At 40.0% G+C, this 17,832-nt stretch overlaps 1 protein-coding gene across 1 annotated transcript in view; it reads left to right on the top strand.

Moving 5' to 3' along the window:
* The first annotated feature begins 676 nt into the window (after positions 1 to 676).
* The window catches only part of pbx2 (pre-B-cell leukemia homeobox 2), a 22,847-nt gene continuing 5,691 nt past the window's right edge, over positions 677 to 17,832 (top strand). The window contains exons 1-7 of the mRNA XM_061881930.1: positions 677 to 1,014; positions 2,305 to 2,378; positions 7,689 to 7,933; positions 10,275 to 10,465; positions 10,541 to 10,676; positions 14,289 to 14,430; positions 16,745 to 16,839. Coding sequence (XP_061737914.1) covers positions 779 to 1,014; positions 2,305 to 2,378; positions 7,689 to 7,933; positions 10,275 to 10,465; positions 10,541 to 10,676; positions 14,289 to 14,430; positions 16,745 to 16,839 — 1,119 coding nt within the window. The 5' untranslated portion in view covers positions 677 to 778. The remainder of the gene's footprint in view (positions 1,015 to 2,304; positions 2,379 to 7,688; positions 7,934 to 10,274; positions 10,466 to 10,540; positions 10,677 to 14,288; positions 14,431 to 16,744; positions 16,840 to 17,832) is intronic.

Below are 17,832 nucleotides of genomic sequence, written 5' to 3'. Positions count from 1 at the left end.
AACGGGTCCATCAGATGAGTAACAACAATACGAACGTTGCACGGAAAATTTCTCTGCCAGTTTCTGCATCCCACAGGGATTCTTCTTTGGTGTTTCTGCACCTGCGGTTCGCACAAAACGTTGCAGCATTGTTTGTCAACACTGTCTGCTCTCATTTTCTCGCACATTTTACCCTCTAATGTTCTGTGTACCTACCTTTATTTTTTTATTTTTTTCCAAGATGGCGCTGCTGTAGTGGCTGCTGTTGGCAGGAGCTCTGTGCTCTTGTGTCATCCTTTTGTGTTTCCCTCTTGTTTTCGGGGCGGTATAGCTCGGTTGGTAGAGCGGCCGTGCCAGCAATTTGAGGGTTGCATGTTCGATCCCCGTTTCCGCCATCCTAGTCACTGCCATTGTGTCCTTGGGCAAGACACTTTACCCACCTGCTCGGAGTACCACCCACACTGGTTTAAATGTGACTTAGATATTGGGTTTCACTATGTAAAGTGCTTTGAGTCACTAGAGAAAAAGCGCTATATAAATATAATTCACTTCACTTGTATTTACACAATTAGTCGTGGGGTGTTCTAACCTCCACCGAACCCCAGGGTTCGATCGAACCCAGGTTAAGAACCACTGACTTAAAGGATTTTAAGTTCCAGATGCGTGTCTTGCAGTTCTCCGTGTGCGTCGCTAGGGGACCTGCCGGCTGCGGTGCGTCCTCGCTGGTGGCGCTGTTGCCTCCCTGCAGGTGGAGGACTGCAGGCGGCCGTGTAGTCGTCGCCACTGCGCGTCGCTCGACATGTTGCAGCAGCAGCAGCAGCCTCTGACGGCTAACGGGGCCTCCAACGGCCGGGGCCTCGCCATGAGCAGCCACCCGGGGATGGCAGCCCTCGGCGTGGCGGCGCACCGCTCCGACGGAGGCGAGCCGGGCCTCGACGGCGCGGAGAACGGCCACGAAGCCCGGCGGGACATCGGCGACATCCTGCAGCAGATCATGACAATTACCGACCAAAGTTTAGACGAGGCGCAGGCAAAGTAAATATTGACTTTTTTTTATTTTTTTAAATCATGCATTTGTTGTTGTTTTTGTTTTTAAGTTGACAACGGCAAACTTTCACCAACTCCCATGTTTTGCTTGCGTCATGTAGGCACGCAAAGAAACACATTAAAACGTCCACATTTTCGAATAAACGTGTTTATTTGGCAGGTTGTTGCTGCATTGCTGTCTTTTATAACAGCTAGCCATTGTTAGCATGCTAGCTAAGCTAAGCTACAAACTGAACGCTGTTTAAACTTGGGCATTGTTAGCATGCAAGCTAAGCTAAGATAGCTACGGCTACCAACTAAACGCTGTAAAACTTGGGACAGCTACTGCTCAATTGTGTCATTTTGACGCGTTGGGCTCGTTCGTTTGTGAAATATCTAGTCGACAAACGTCACATGCTGTATTTTGACAGCAAAGTGAGCATTTCGCGTCTGTCCTGCTAGCGTTAGCTGACATGCTAACATCGCTCGGCTTGTTATTGTTTTAAAATAGAATATACTTTATTGTCATTAAATCTGTATACAACGAGATTAAAGACTCCAACTTAAGGTGTGGTTGTGCGAACAAATATGGGGTAAAATAAATAACACAAGAGGTGATAAAGGAAAAACTAACAATTGAAATAAACCGACTACAATCCAAAAAAAAATAAATAAGCAATTCTGTACAATATATAAAACATTATAGAAATACAAAATACTGTACAATATACAGAACAAGACAAGAGTCCCGAAGTAATAACTAACAATCAGTGTCGGACGTATTTCACTCAAAGGGTAGAATTGCACAGTAGGGTATTACGGCAGGATATTGTATAGGGGTGAATTATTATTATTATTATAAGTTAGAGTTCAACATGGGGACAGCTCTGGGGAAAAAAGCTGTCTCTGAGCCTGTTTGTTCTGGCTCTGATGCACCTGCCCCATGGTAGCAGGTGGAAACCAGGGTGTGTGCTGTCTTTGGGGATGTTTTTCGCTTTCTTGAGGCAACGGGAGTTATGTAAATCCTTCAGGGAGGGCAGGGGACAGCCGATGATTTTTTGTGCAGACTTTATGACCCTCTGAATCGCCTGTTCGTCTGCTTCAGTGCAGCTGGCGTGCCACACTGTTATGCAGTACGTCAGCAGGCTCTCGACAGCCGAGCGATACAAGGTCACCATCAGCTGTCTCTCCAGTCTGTTCTTCCTCAGCACCCTCAGATCCCATCAGTTTTGATTGGTTATTGGCGTTCTGTTACCGCAATGCCCACGCTAACACGTTTATTTCCCTCTGTGTGCGCAGGAAACATGCACTCAACTGCCACCGAATGAAGCCCGCATTGTTCAGTGTTTTGTGCGAGATCAAGGAAAAGACAGGTAGGCACAAAACAAACGCACGGTTTATTGTTATTGTTGCTGTCAGCGAGAGTTGCACAAATTCTCCCTTTGTGTAATGTGTGTGTGTGCCCCGTATTAACGTGTGTTCATGCTGTACTCATCACTCCCCAATAAGCTCCAGCACTTATCTGGGCAAGTGCACATTTGTGCAAGCTTAAAATAGACAAAGCTAACAGCTGGACAAACAGACATGCAGCATAATGTATGCTGGGGCATCCAATGCTTTCCTGCACTCTGACTTGGCTGAATGAACTAAATGCAGAGGTCATAATAAGAATATATACATTTTATTCCAATAAAGACAACAGTGCCAATGCTCTAACAGTACGATAGCCTGATGAATAATCACTAAACGAATACATGCTATTTCTGCGTTCACGTGACCATCTAAGGCAGTGGTTCTCAAATGGGGGTACGCGTACCCCTGGGGGTACTTGAAGGTATGCCAAGGGGTATGTAAGATTTTAAAAAGATATTCTAAAAATAGCAACAGTTCAAAAGTCCTTTATAAATATACTTCAACAATATATGAATTTAAGTTTATAAAGTGTGAAAAGAAATGCAACAATGCAATATTCAGTGTTGACAGCTAGATTTTTTGTGGACTTGTTCCATAAATATTGATGTTAAAGATTTCTTTTTTTTGTGAAGAAATGTTTAGAATTAAGTTAATGAGTCCAGATGGATCTCTATTACAATCCCCAAAGAGGGCACTTTAAGTTGATGATTACTTCTATGTGTAGAAATCTTTATTTATAATTGAATCACTTGTTTATTTTTCAACAAGTTTTTAGTTATTTTTATATCTTTTTTCAAAATAGTTTAAGAAATATCACTACAAATGAGCAATATTTTGCACTTTTACACAATTTAATAAATCAGAAACTGATGACAGTGCTGTATGTTACTTCTTTATCTCTTTTTTTTTTCAACCAAATAGGTTTTGCTCTGATTAGGGGGTACTTGAATTAAAATAATGTTCACAGGGGGTACATCACTGAAAAAAAGTTGAGAACCACTGATCTATGACACAGAATTGGCCGATAAAACGCAATCTGCTGTTAAACGCAGAATATTGGTAACATAAAATGAGAGTGAAATGCTGTCATTGTGAGGAGAGGGAACATTTGTTTGGGAAAATAATGTGTCTTGCACGCTCATTATCCCCCGAATTACGTCCTGAACGACGGTCATACAGTACACCAGTATTAATATAGTACCGCAATACTAATGAATCATATTCGGTACTATACCGCCTCTGAAAAGTACCGGTCTGCCGCCCCTCTGTTGTCACTTCGTGACATTGCTGGTTTACGAAAAGAGGAGCATGTTCGGCAGCGCACATTCACGGAGTACTTACAATCAGACACAGTATGTAGACAGAAGAGGGAAAACGGACGCATTTTTGCTTAAAAACTAAAGATAAAGGTGAAGTGCTTTAAAACATGGCTAGCTAGCGGCTAATGTCCATCCGCAATCGGCAGTGTTTTAGCTATTTCTAAATCACTTATCCTGGTCTCAATGGTGACAAATAAAGTAAGTTTCTTACAAGTAAATTCACTACACACTGTAGCTCAACGGCGTCACAATGTAAACAAATGCCATTGGTGGATCTACACCTAACATCCACTGTAATGATACCAAGTACAGGAACATATCTAAAGTTAAAGTACCAATGATTGTATCACAAACTAAATTTGTCCTTTGCATTCGACCCATCCCTTTGTTCACCCCCTGGGAGGTGAGGAGAGCAGTGAGCAACACCGGTGCCGCGCCCGTGAATCATTTTTGGTGATTTAACCCCCAATTCCAACCCTTGATGCTGAGTGCCAAGCAGGGAAGTAATGGGTCCCATTTTTATAGTCTTTGGTATGACTCGGCCGGGGTTTGAACTCCCAACCTTGTCGATACTACTATGATTACGTCGATATTTTTGGCATCACAACATCTTCTTTCGTTTTTTTTGTGTAATATTACGTTTGTAAACTCAGGAAATATGTCCTGGACACATGAAGACTTTGAATATGACCAATGTGTGTACCTGTAACGACTTTGTATCGGATTGATACCCAAATTTGTGGTATCTGCTAAAACTAATGTAAAGCATCCAAACAACAGAAGAATAAATCATTATTATATTTTAACAGAAGTGTAGATAGAACATGTTAAAAGAGAAAGTAAGCAGATATTAAACGTAAATGAACAAGTAGATTAATAATTCATTTTCTACCACTTGTCCCTAATAATTTTGACAAGATAATAGAATGGAAAATGACACAAAATGTTACTGCATACGTCAGCAGACTAAATTAGGAGCCTTTATTTGCTTACTTACTAATAAAAACACAAGTTGTCTTTTATGTTCACTATTTTATTTAAGGACAAACCTGCAATAAGAAACATATATGTTTAATGTACCCTAAGATTTTTCGTTAAAATAAAGCCAATAATGATATTTTTTGTGGTCCCCTTTATTTAGAAAAGTATCCAAAAAATGTTAGTACCTGTACCAAAATATTGGTATCGGGACAACACAATCCTAAACAAAGCAATGTAGAGACAGCCACTTGAAACAACGGCTAACTTCGGAAGCTAAAGCTATCAAAAAACAATCCATTCACCGACAACACATCTCATCTGCTTGTGTTGTTGTGTACGACATCATGGGTGTAAGATCAATGTACAATAGAGATGCGCGGTTTGCGGTCTCATCCGCGGATAAACCGCGGGTCGGGCAGGTGACATGACGAAAAAATAGATTTTAATTAGATTCGGGTGGGTGGCGGTTGAACCATCAGCAAATATTTGATATACATGGTTATGGGATCGGCATCCTTTGCCATTCAAAGAGCCATTTAAGACCCGAGTCACAAAGCGAAGAAGACAATACGAGACTCTACTATTCTCTAAAATGACTGAAGACAATAGGAGACGCTACGATTCTCTAAAATGACTGCCGGCAGTCACCCAGATAATAAGTATTAGGGTGTGCTATGAAGCCATTGACTTTGTCGCCTTCTACAACATGTACGATCTGCTTGTCAGTCCAGCATCATGTTGTGTGTGGTTTCCGCTGCAACACGCACACGACTGCAAGGCATACTGGGTGACACAGAGTACACTAATGGTTGTGATATAAACAATTTTAACACTCTTATTAATATGCGCCACGCTGTGAAGCCACACCAAACAAGATTGACAAACACATTTCGGGAGAACATCCTCACAGTAACACAACAAATACCCATAATCCTTTGTATCCATGACACTTCCTGACTATTTTATACACCCCGCCAGCAGCAAACCCCCGCCATCCCGTGCGTCGGTAAGGTGGGCGGTGTTGGGGGCGCGCAGGTGTAAAATATGTTCAGGGGTGTCACGGATACAAAGGATTCTGGGTATTTGTTGTGTTGCGTTTATGTTGTGTTACAGTGAGGATGTTCTCCCGAAATGTGTTTGTCAATCTTGTTGGGTGTGGCTTCACAGCGTGGCGCATATTAGTAAGTGTTAAATTTGTCTATATCACAACCATCAGTGTACTCTGTATCACCCAGTATGCCTTTCAATCTTGTACGTGTGATGGCAGAAGCTGCACACAACATGTTGCTAGATTAACGATTGGTTTGTACATGTTGTTGAATGTGTCAAAGGCAATGGCTTCACAGCACGCCCATATTCTTGCCATTAGGATGAACACCAACTGGGTGTTCGCAAGTACGTTAGCGACTCCAATTGTCTACATTACTCTGTGAAACGGGTTTAAATAGCTTTGTGAGTGTTAAAGGTGGCCGACCTCTGATGTATTAAAGTGGGCGGGCGGATGCGGATCAATTAAAATGTTGTTTGGGGGGACGGCGGGTGGATGACGACTTTGGTGACGCGGTTGCGGATGATATAATTGCCTATCCGCGCATATCTAATGTACAAGCAGGCAACACTTGAGTCAACTCCTTACTTCCCCCTTCACAATAATAGCACAGTGAGATGTTGTGCACAGCGCTAACAAAATAAAGGTTTTATAAAAGTATCTTGCACAAGCATAATTTTAATATACCTTAATTATTGGTCAAAATTGTTCAAAGATGTTCCGTCACAACAAACGTGAAAATTCTTACATTTCGTTAACAGATGTTTTACAAAAATGTTATTAATGACATTAAAGCACACACTGCGGTGGTAGAAGTGTAAAAAGTAATAAAAAAAAAACGGATTTTCAAAACATTTAAAAGGGAAAAACTGACTTATTGTTTTTTATATTGCTATTGTTACTAAAAGTCTCTATTAAAAAGTACATTGTACAATAAGCAGCAACATGTAGCTGAGATAGGCGCCAGCGCCCCCCGCGACCCCGAAAGGGAATAAGCGGTAGAAAATGGATGGATGGAGGAATTAAAAAAGGGAGCAAAGCGATATAATATAAAAAAAATATATGTGTATACTAATTAATAACACAGATTTGTTTTTATGTGTTTTTATACATGGTTTTTTTTTCGCATTTTTTATATAAAATTATATCATAGCAAATTATACAATTTTGCTTCACTTTTATTATTAGTTTTAAAGCCCAAATACTTCCATATTGCGCTTTGTGCATTCTTTATTAACCACAAAAATAATAGTTTTTTTGCTTTTCTACCTCTCACACTGTTTCTTCTTGGATGCGGTATGGTTGTGCGTCACACATGTAACGTCCCCATGGCTTGGAAGCATGCGGATAAAAAAAAAAAAGGGCCTATAATTTTCCAAGGAATTATAGTACCTTTTTTAATTAATTATTACCGCAACACTTTGTTAGTACCGGTATACCGTACAACCCTAATAGTGACACAACAAAAATACATCAAAATTTGCTTTTTTCAGTATCATCTATACCAGGGTGTACAAACTTTTGGGTGGATAAAATGATCCCAATATATTTTGCGGTAGACACGTAATCGATATCACTAAATAATGTGTTCAATCAAGCATTCTCCACTTCTATCTCCAATTCGAAGCTTTAAACAGAAGCAAACGGTCGAAGGAATTCATCCAGCAGAACCTGCAGTGAGCGAACTTGTCCAAAAGATGGCACCCTAGCACAAATAATAACACACAATTTAAGTGTCTTTGCATGTGTTTAATGGAAACTATTTGCTTTATGGCCGTCAGCGGAACAAAATCTATAAATTAGCCGCAGCGTTTTATGAGCCGCAGGGTGTGAAATGTAGGTTAGAAGTAGCTGCTTTTAGTCCGGAATTTACGATAAATGCAAGTTGAAATGTCACAGAGATATCATTGTCTTGGTGACAGGCCTGTCCATGAGGAACAACCAGGAGGAGGAGCCCCAGGACCCCCAATTGGTGCGCTTGGACAACATGCTCCTGGCAGAGGGTGTGGCAGGGCCCGAGAAAGGAGGCGGCGCGGCCGCGGCTGTGTCGGCGGCCACCAGCTCGGGCTCCATGTCGCCCGACAGCTCACTGGAGCACTCGGACTACAAAAGCAAGTTGAGCCAGATTCGCAGTATCTACCACACTGAGCTGGAGAAGTATGAGCAGGTAGAGTGTCACGACACCACCTACGCCAGCGCTCTCGTCGGCCCCAGAGGTCGGCCGCTTAACTTTTCCCGGCCACACACTAACTCACAACATGAACATCGTGTACAGTGGAACCTCTCAGTCAAACACACTTCCTTCATTTGTGCAACCGATCATCTCCATAGGAATACATTTGAAAAGATACAATTATGTTATGTTTATAATTATGTTTTGTGACTAACACTCTTAAACTGGCATACAACTGAACTTTTTTAGGAATTTTACCTATCATTCACAATCCAAACGCATACCGTATCTCCTTGAATAGCCGCCGGGGATGTAATATGCGCCTGCCTTGAATTACTGCCGGGTCGAACTCGCTCCCCAAATTTATTAGCGCATGCTTACTTTTACCGCCGGGTCAAAGTTGTGACGTCACGAGTGACGCTTCCCCTGTCGTCATTTCCAAAACGGCGGAGGAATTTTTTTTTTGCTTTTGCTATGTGTAAACCAGGGGTCTTGTTCCACAGCCATACAGATCACACTGATGGTTGTGATATAAAACAACTAGTCTTTAACACTCTTACTAATATGCGCCACACTCTGTAAACCCACACCGGACACATTTCTGGAGAACATTGGCTCTGTAACACATTATAAACGCAGCATAAGAATTATCCAGAATTCCAGTGCATCCATGACTCTTGGCTATATAATACACCCCCCCCCCCCCACCCCCGCCCCCCTCCGTGCGCCGGTTGAGGTGGGCGGGGTTGGGGGCGCGTGTATAATATAGCCAAGGGTCATGGATGCATTGGAATTCTGGGTAATTCTTATGTTGCGTTTATAATTTGTTACAGAGCCAATGTTCTCCAGGAATGTGTTTGGGGTGGGTTCACAGAGTGTGGCGCATATTAGTAAGAGTGTTAAAGTTGTTTATATCACAACCATCAGTGTAAAAGGTATGGCTGTTGACCAAGTATCCATTGCAATCTCTTATGAGAAGCAGCTATATGCATGCGTCCGACCGGCGCGCAGATAGAATTGTGTAAAGGTGGGCACGATGACATGTTGTTGAGCAGTGGTCCCCAACCACCGGGCCGTAGAATAATTATTTATTTTTTTTTTTTTTTTTTATATCACACTCAATTTTTTACTGCATGCCATTGGTAAGCGCAGGGGCGAGAAGAGGTTTTAAATTTATTAGCGCATGCTTACTTTTACCGCATGCCTTGAATAAGCGCAGGAGTGAAAGGAGGTTTTAAATTAATTAGCGGCCCGGCGGCTATTCAAGGGAATATGGTATGTTCTATTTTAATGCCTTGTAACTCATAAATCAATGTTAGTGAAAGTCAGCCAACAATGGAGCCAATAGGAGTTGCTCTATTCCGCCTATAAAGCGCTTTAAAAAACCTCCATCAAGGTTTTTATGTAATGTAGTAACATTCATAATAACAAGTAATATTTATGTGTTTTGCTCATTTTAAACATACGTATTAATTTCACAGACGCATCACAATGTTCTCTTCAACAACAACAACACTACTAAACATGGCACATAAAAAAATGATTTACACATACTGTACAATATCTGCTCTCACTGGGATGCGGACTGATGGGATGTTTATATCTTCCAGTTTAGATGAGAATTAATCACAATCTTCACCGAAGGTTTAAAAAAAGTTGCCAAAAACATATTTTTGTTTATTTCTCGCCGTCTCCAGTTCTTAGTTGGATGTCAAAGTTGACCAACTTGTGGGTTTAGGTCCACTACAGGGTGGTTTGTTTTACCGGTACTAATAAAGTACCGCAATACCAATTGATTGAAATCGGTAGTACACTGCCTTTGAAAAATACCGGTACTGTTCTTTCATCTGAATGCCAGCTGTGTGGCAGGGAGCTACAGAGCCGAGACGCTTGACGTTGTGTGTCAGAATCAATTTTTCCTCCGATTTTTCATATGTGTGAGCAATGTCTGCTAAGATTTATCTGAGAGCCAAATGCAGTCATCAAAAGAGCCACATCTGGCTCACGAGCCATAGGTTCCCTACCCCAGATCTAGTGGCGTGTGAAAAATTTGATTCACTGTTAAAGTACAGTGTTTTACTTTCTTATATTCAAACACAGTGTTCCTGTTGAAACTGTAGTGTTACAATAACCAAAAATGTTAAATATACTTAAGCTTACTAAGCGTCTGTGTTTAAATGTTAGTCATTGTGGTGGAACTTGGAGCGCCACGTGTTTTCTGAGGTGGTACTTGGTGAAATAAGTTTGAGAAACCACTGGGTTGGAATGTGTCTTGTTAAAAATGTTTGGCAGACCAGCGTGAAACTAACAGACATGTTTGTGTACGTGTGTCCAGGCGTGCACCGAGTTCACCACCCACGTGATGAACCTGCTGAGGGAGCAGTCGCGCACGCGGCCCGTCACGCCGCGCGAAATCGAGCGCATGGTGGCCATCATCCACCGCAAGTTCAGCTCCATCCAGACGCAGCTCAAGCAGAGCACCTGCGAGGCCGTCATGATCCTCCGGTCCCGCTTCCTGGATGCCAGGTAGAACCCTTCTCTCTAATCCTTGCTAACACTTTATTTCTCAAAAGCGCATTTGACTATCTCACCACCTGGCAGGCGTAAGAGGCGCAACTTCAGCAAGCAGGCCACAGAGGTCCTGAACGAGTACTTCTACTCGCACCTGTCCAACCCCTACCCAAGTGAAGAAGCCAAAGAAGAACTTGCCAAAAATTGTGGAATCACCGTCTCTCAGGTACAATAAGTCTCTTTTTAGTTTAAACTACCTTATTTTTTGGACTATAAGGTGCACCTAAATATAAGCCGCGCCCGCCGAATTAAAAAAAATATATATATTAATAAATGCCCCCAGTCTCAAAGAACTGCTCCCCACCAAATCCTCCACATGACACCTCCGCTCCAAACAGGCTAACCTCCTCCAATCTCCAAGGACAAAGCTACAAACTATCGGAGACCGGGCTTTCTGCTCCGCTGCTCCCAGTGTGTGGAACGCTCTCCCTGACCACCCGAGTGCACCTCAGACTGTGGATGCTTTTAAAAAAAGCTTAAAAACCCCTATTTTAAAAAATCATTTTTATAGATATGCATGCTGGTTCTAGCTATTGGGCTGTTTCTAGTTTTATATTTTATTTATTTTTGTTATCATTTTATTAATTATTATTATTATTACTATTTTTTGTCACTGTGGCACTTTGAGGTTGTTTGCTCAACGTAAGTGCTTTTTTACAAATAATATATATATTTTTATTATATTAGCCACACTGGACTATAAGTCGCACGTATATACATTGTAAAATTAGTTATTTACACAGAAATATTTTATGAATGTTTATATGCGTACCATAAATGTTTTAAAACGATGTCCATATCACGGCAGTAAAACAGCTGATCAAAGAAAACAGAAGTTATTGTCATGGCTGCACAAGTTAGTTCTCCAATCAGCAAAAAAGACTCAATAACTCCACGGTGACGTTTTGGTGAGTTTACTGGGGAATTTCTGAAACTGAAAAAATACAAAAATAATCCATTATAAGTTCAAAATAGTAACACTCAACACTTAAATGTGTTGCCATATTAGCTAATGCTAACAATGGTAGCTTTATTACGTTACGATAATATGTACAAATATGCATGAAAACACTCCTACAGACATCACACATGGGACGGCGTAGTAAGAAAGAATTATTTTAGATTTATTGTAAAATATTACTTGGAGTGATGAAGAACCCATGCGAGTAGGGGCGCAACGGATGGCTAGAAGACACAAGCAATGTCCTTCCAGTTGAAAGCACGAAATGGAAGGACACTGCTGCACCTGCAGTAAGCAAATCAATCCAAAAGATGGTGCCATAGCACACCATTTCAGTGTTTTTCTCTGTTTGAGTGAACACTATTGAACACAAAACATGGCAGTCGGCGAAAAAAATCCATAAATTAGCCGCACCGCTTTATAAGCCGCAGGGTTCAAAGCGTAGGAGAAAAGTCGCGGCTTTTAGCCTGGGATTTACAGTAATAAGTTAACTCCTTGTTCGATATTTCCATTTACTTACTTACATTCTCTTTATGAAATACAGGAAAAGTCAATACTTTAGGACTTGTAAATTATCATGGACATTTTCTTATGTTTTAGTCAAGTCATCTACAAAAAGTAAACATATAGGCTACACATCAGCTAGCAACTACACAACAGCTAAGCACACAATAGCACACAAGCTAGTCATTTGTAATAATCATTGAACAATAATGCACTGTAAAACCGCACATTTGTCAACATAAACAAGTATCAAATAATTATAGTTGCATATTACTTAAACATACAAAGTTTCCATTAGAAAGTCTCCAGTAATAAACGTGTCTGCATAATTCAACTTCTCCATGGATGGCGCTGAGATCACTGGCGACAAATAAGTCACAAGCTTCTCATATTCCAAAAGGCTCGTAGGGAGCAAGTAAGAAAGAAGGCAAGATTGTTTTGTGAATCGGTTTGATTTCACTTTTTCAGGATAAATGCAGATCCCAAATACACATAAGCAAATAATACCAAAAGGTAAAAAAGTTATTTTTGCAAAATAGGACCCCTTTAAATTATTTGGTTTTGCCCTCAAAATCAATATTTCTCCAGAGAAGTATTTCCTGCATGTATAAACATGAACATAAACCTCAAAATTATTTTGTGAAGATAAAAATGTTGATCTTATCACTCCAGTATCGATCATAAGACTTGCAATCAGCACCACCAATGTATGGATGGACCCTCTCTGGAACTATTATTGATACACTTTTTATGATGTTCCAAGCAGGCTTAGCGATTAGCATCTCTGCTATTGGCTTGTTCTTTCTCATTGTATAACATGTTTGGCCTTGTTTTCCCGTGATAATGATACTGAAAATACTAAAACATGTAGCCTATTTGCAGCGATGGAGCTGATGATTATTAACTTAAGGGAGCGGCTCCACACTGTGTATAGCCATACAGAGTTAGCTGCTTTTTTCTTCTGTCAACCAAGCGACCAGAAACATAAAGTATCAGCCAGAGGGGCTCAGCAATTAAAAGCGTTAATTGGCATTGCTCACACACACTTTTACAGACATCATCCGATATTGATCGGTGGCAGATCAATCCGAGCATTTTTAGTTTAACGGATAACATTTTGTTGAGAATGCAGACATTTATAAGGTTGTAAAAAATACGCAACATATCGAATCCCTTATTTTCAAAAAACCTGCCCCAGGAATTTTTTTCAAGATTTAATTTAGGATTTTTTCTTTTATTTTTCCAGTCTTTTACATATACAGTATTTGAATAATCCTTTACAATAAATACGGAGTGTCCTTTATGTCAGGGGTGTCCAAAGGTTTTGACTTTGTGGGACGCAACTAAGTAAACATTTGGCCAGGGGCCAAAAGTAAGTGTGTGTGTGTGTGTGTGTGTGTGTGTGTGTGTGTGTGTGTGTGTGTGTGTGTGTGTGTGTGTGTGTGTGTGTGTGTGTGTGTGTGTGTGTGTGTGTGTGTATATTATATTAATATAACGGATATATAATTGATAATTATGTTTATTTTATATTAAAAGTGTGTGAAAGTTTGTCATTAGTCAGAAATATCAAGCAGCTAAAGGGACAAGCGGTATAAAATGGTTGGATGGACAAAATGCGCCAAACATGGATAAGTGTGAAGTGTTTTGCCTTTTTTCCCATCATACATTCCAATGGATTTGAATGGGAGTATTTTTTTCTATAATATCAACAGAGTTGAGTGAGCACGTTGTGTAATGTGTGACCATGTGTGTTGACTTTTTGTGTTGGTTGCATTTTCTTTGCGTCATGACTATGAAGGTTGTTTGGATTGGCTCATAGTATATGCTGTGCTGTATTTACTTCAAAGAAAATTCATGGTCATAGACCTGATTTACTCACGTTGTCCACAAATTGGTGGCATATTTGCAGCGATGAGATTGCCAGATATATAAAATAATTTTGGAAGCACCCCACAGGCCAGATTCTTTATTAAACTCATGATGTCCGCGGCACCTAACTCTTGCTTTATATTTTGGGTTAGGGTTTATATTTATTTTCTGTACATGTATTTCATCTTTAGCAATGTATATTATACAAGCATATTTAATGATAGAACATTTTTGCGTTTCACATTTTGTGGCTATTCAAGTTACACATCTGTGTAAAATCTCCTAAGATCAACTTGTGATCCAAGGAACTTTCTAGTCATACCAGAACACACGACACACATGGAATGTGATATGCTGATGCAGACTTTTACTTTATCAAACTCCCCTTAGGTATTGTGAACCTCATACTTGTTTTTATACAACTATCTTGTTTCCCCCTTTTAGGTCTCAAACTGGTTTGGCAACAAGAGAATCCGCTACAAGAAAAACATCGGCAAGTTCCAGGAAGAGGCCAACCTCTACGCCATGAAGACGGCTTTAGGGGTGCGACAGGGCGACGACTCGCCGCACACTCCTAACTCTCCAGGTACAACCCAAACAATGGTAAAGGCTCTAGTTGACGCTGTTGGAGTATTTGCAATCTATCGTGGAGGTAAAGTGTCAGTAGTTATACAACTTTGGAGTCCCAGATAGTTTTTCATTTCTATATAGTTTTGTGTTTACTTTTTTCTTACCCTAAGTGTTTTAATTTTGTCTCGGTTGTCTTCCTTTTTTTCCCCCTTTGTATGTAAAAAAAAAAAAAATGTAACAAACCCCATTTACGACATTTTTTGAATATGTGTACTGTATTTTGTGGACTATAGAGCGCACCGGTATATAAGCCACAACCACTAAATTTAAGAAGAAAACATTTTTTTTATTTATATTAACCGCACCGGACAACACGCCGCAGATATATAAATTGTGAAATTTGTTATTTACACAGAAATAATTTGTAAATGTCTATTTACATATCTTAATTGTTTCCAAACGGTTCCTGTAATACGGCAGTAAAATGACCGATCAAACAATACACAAGTCATTGTCATGGACCCACTAGCTGCAGAAGCTCGCTTTCCAATCAGCTCAAAAGACTCAATAACTCCACGGTGACGTCGTATAATACTAACACAGACCCTCATGTTAGCATATTAGCTAATGCCAACGAAGCTATCTTCATTGCAATAGTATTTACAAATATGCATGAAAACACTCCTACAGACATCACACATGGGACAGTTTATTAAGTAATAATTGTTTTAGTTATGTTGTAAAACAGACGTAACAGCACTTCTACTTCCGGTTGAAAGCACTAAATGGAAGGACACTGCAGCACCTGCAGTGAGCAAACCCATCCAAAAGATGGCGCCATGGAACAAACAATAACACATCTTTTCCGTGTGTTTACTTTTTTTTTTTTAACTATTTACATTATGGCCGTCAGCAAAGAAAAACCCATAAATTAGCCACACCGTTTGATAAGCCACAGGGTTCAATGTGTAGGGAAAAACTGCAAAAAGGAAAATATTTGCAAACTACAAACGTGAATGAAGTTTAATTATAATTATGGTTTACCTTTAAAGTCAGACAAGGCCTCAGAATGTTACACTTTACAAATAACTAGTAATAATTAATTGTGTAAATCAGCAGTTCTTAACCTTTTTGACCTCAGGGCCCTACTTTTCCACTACAGAAGTGCGTAAGGCCTACTCAAAAATTAACTCTGAATTAGTAATCTCACTCTTGATTATACTCATATTTCATAACTCTATTTAACCTACTTACAGTTGAACAGGATATACTTTGTCAAATCTATGAAAGCATGAGTTAAGCACAAATATTATCAAGGCTTAGGTCAGGCTGATTACAAAAATAAATACAACTCAAATATAGTGGAAACAAAGGGACGATAAATAAAATGGTGCTAAAATAAAAATATTCTAACTGAATGAATCCATCCATCCATTTTCTACCGCTTATTCTCTTTGGGGTGGCGGGGGGAGCTAGTGCCTATCTCATCTACAATCGGACGGAAGGTGGATTACACCCTGGACAAGTCGCCACCTCAGCAGTGAATCATAAATAATACAAATGTATATGTTTTTTATGTGCAGTGCTGAATTTAAAACAATTCTAGCTGAATTAATAATAACTACACTGTTTTCTCAGGACATTCATTCGATTGCAACTGGACTGTTGGACTTGAAGATGTTTCGCTTTTCACACATTTAGGCACACAGTTTATGTTTATGCACTTAGATTGGTCAGATGTAGTCTAGCGGCTGGTGCCTAAAACCACAAATATTTATAGTCCAAAACCAGGAGTAAATTAAACTGTCAGTAAAATTAAAGTGCAAATGAAAGTACAGCTTCATCACTTTGGTCCTATCTTTTGCACTTAAGAAACTTCTCTAAGTTTTTAGCATCAGACTTCTTCTGTTTGTTTGAGATTGTCATTACTGCCACAAGTGGTGGAAAATTGTTTTGCAACAATTTAATACAAATACAACATCCTCGATCATCTTGAGAAAAAAGTTGGCCCTTTCGAAGACACAATATGCATCCTTTGGCCACTTGATGGCACTGCTGTCTCATATTTCCACCTCTACTGCTGCAATATGGCTGCTCATGCTTTGATCAAAAAATGACCTTTATTTCTACCAATAGGAAGGTGATGTCATGTTTCATTGCTTAACGGAGAAAAACATTTATCGTAAATAATTTTTTAAATAACCGATTTTCACAATTCAAAGACTCGTCGCCTGTTTGAAGTCTGTGCTTTTGTCGAGCGTAACAAGGGTATTGCTGTATAATGTACATTTACGTATTTACTGTCATTAAATGTCAAAATATGTCTGCAGGGTCAGGGTCCTTCTCGCTGTCTGGGTCTGCTGATCTCTTCCTTGGAGTACCGCCTGTGAACAGCGAGCATTCTTCTTACCAAATGGGAATGCAGGTACACGCAGGAGAACAAACGGTCAACTTTGCACAATTGGACACACATGTACACAGCATTAAAAGAATTGTAATGGTTCATTCGTAGTACCACAACAAGCTAAGATTTCGATGTTTTGGGTCAAGGTTGAGCCCACAAACCCGATTGAGTGTAGCTAGAAACTCGTCCCAACATATACACTCCAAACTTACAGCAGTGAGAAAAACACGAGCAGTATTTCTTCATGCTGCTGTAACCCAAACTCTTTACATTTCTTTCTTCATAGTGTGTTTTTAGGGAAGTTTTCCGTCGCAATTCAATTAACATCTGTTTAGCTGCCTATCATTCAGTATACCAATGTAAGACAAAAGCACGTTTTCCTCTTTTTTATGCCTTCTAAGTCATAAAACATGGCAAGTACAAGGTGGTTAACAAGGCACCTATTGGAAGTACTCACTTCCGCCCATTAAAAAAACTTTAAAAAACTAACACGGCCGTAAACGGCTGATCAAACAAAACAGAAGTTATTGTCATGGAACCACTGGCTGTGGAAGATAGCTCTCCAAGCAGCTAAACAGACTCAATAACTCCCCAGTGACGTTTTGGTGAATTTACGAAACTGAAACTATACAGAGAGAATGCCGTTGTAAGTTAATAATACTGACACAGATACGCGTAAGCGTGGTAGCATACTAGCTAATGCTAACGACGCTAGCTTCATTGCGATAGCACATACAAGTACGTATAAAAACACTCCTACAGACATCACACATGGGATGTTTAGTAAATAAAAATTGTTTTAGTTTTACTGTAAAACTGACAAACGTCTAGAAGACGAAACAGCACTTCTACTTCCGGTTGAAAGCCCTAAATGGAAGGACACTGCAGCACCTGCAGTGAGCAAACCCTTCCAAAACATGGCACCATAGCACAAACAATAACTCACCTTTTCAGTGTGTTAGCTCTTTTTTTTTTAAAGTATTTGCATTATGGCAGTCAGCAAAGAAAACCCCA

The sequence above is a fragment of the Nerophis ophidion genome, linkage group LG21 (assembly GCF_033978795.1).
Source record: "Nerophis ophidion isolate RoL-2023_Sa linkage group LG21, RoL_Noph_v1.0, whole genome shotgun sequence".
Taxonomy (NCBI): domain Eukaryota; kingdom Metazoa; phylum Chordata; class Actinopteri; order Syngnathiformes; family Syngnathidae; genus Nerophis; species Nerophis ophidion.
The sequence above is the reverse complement of the archived record's forward strand: the minus strand, read 5'-3'. Positions and strand labels throughout refer to the sequence as shown.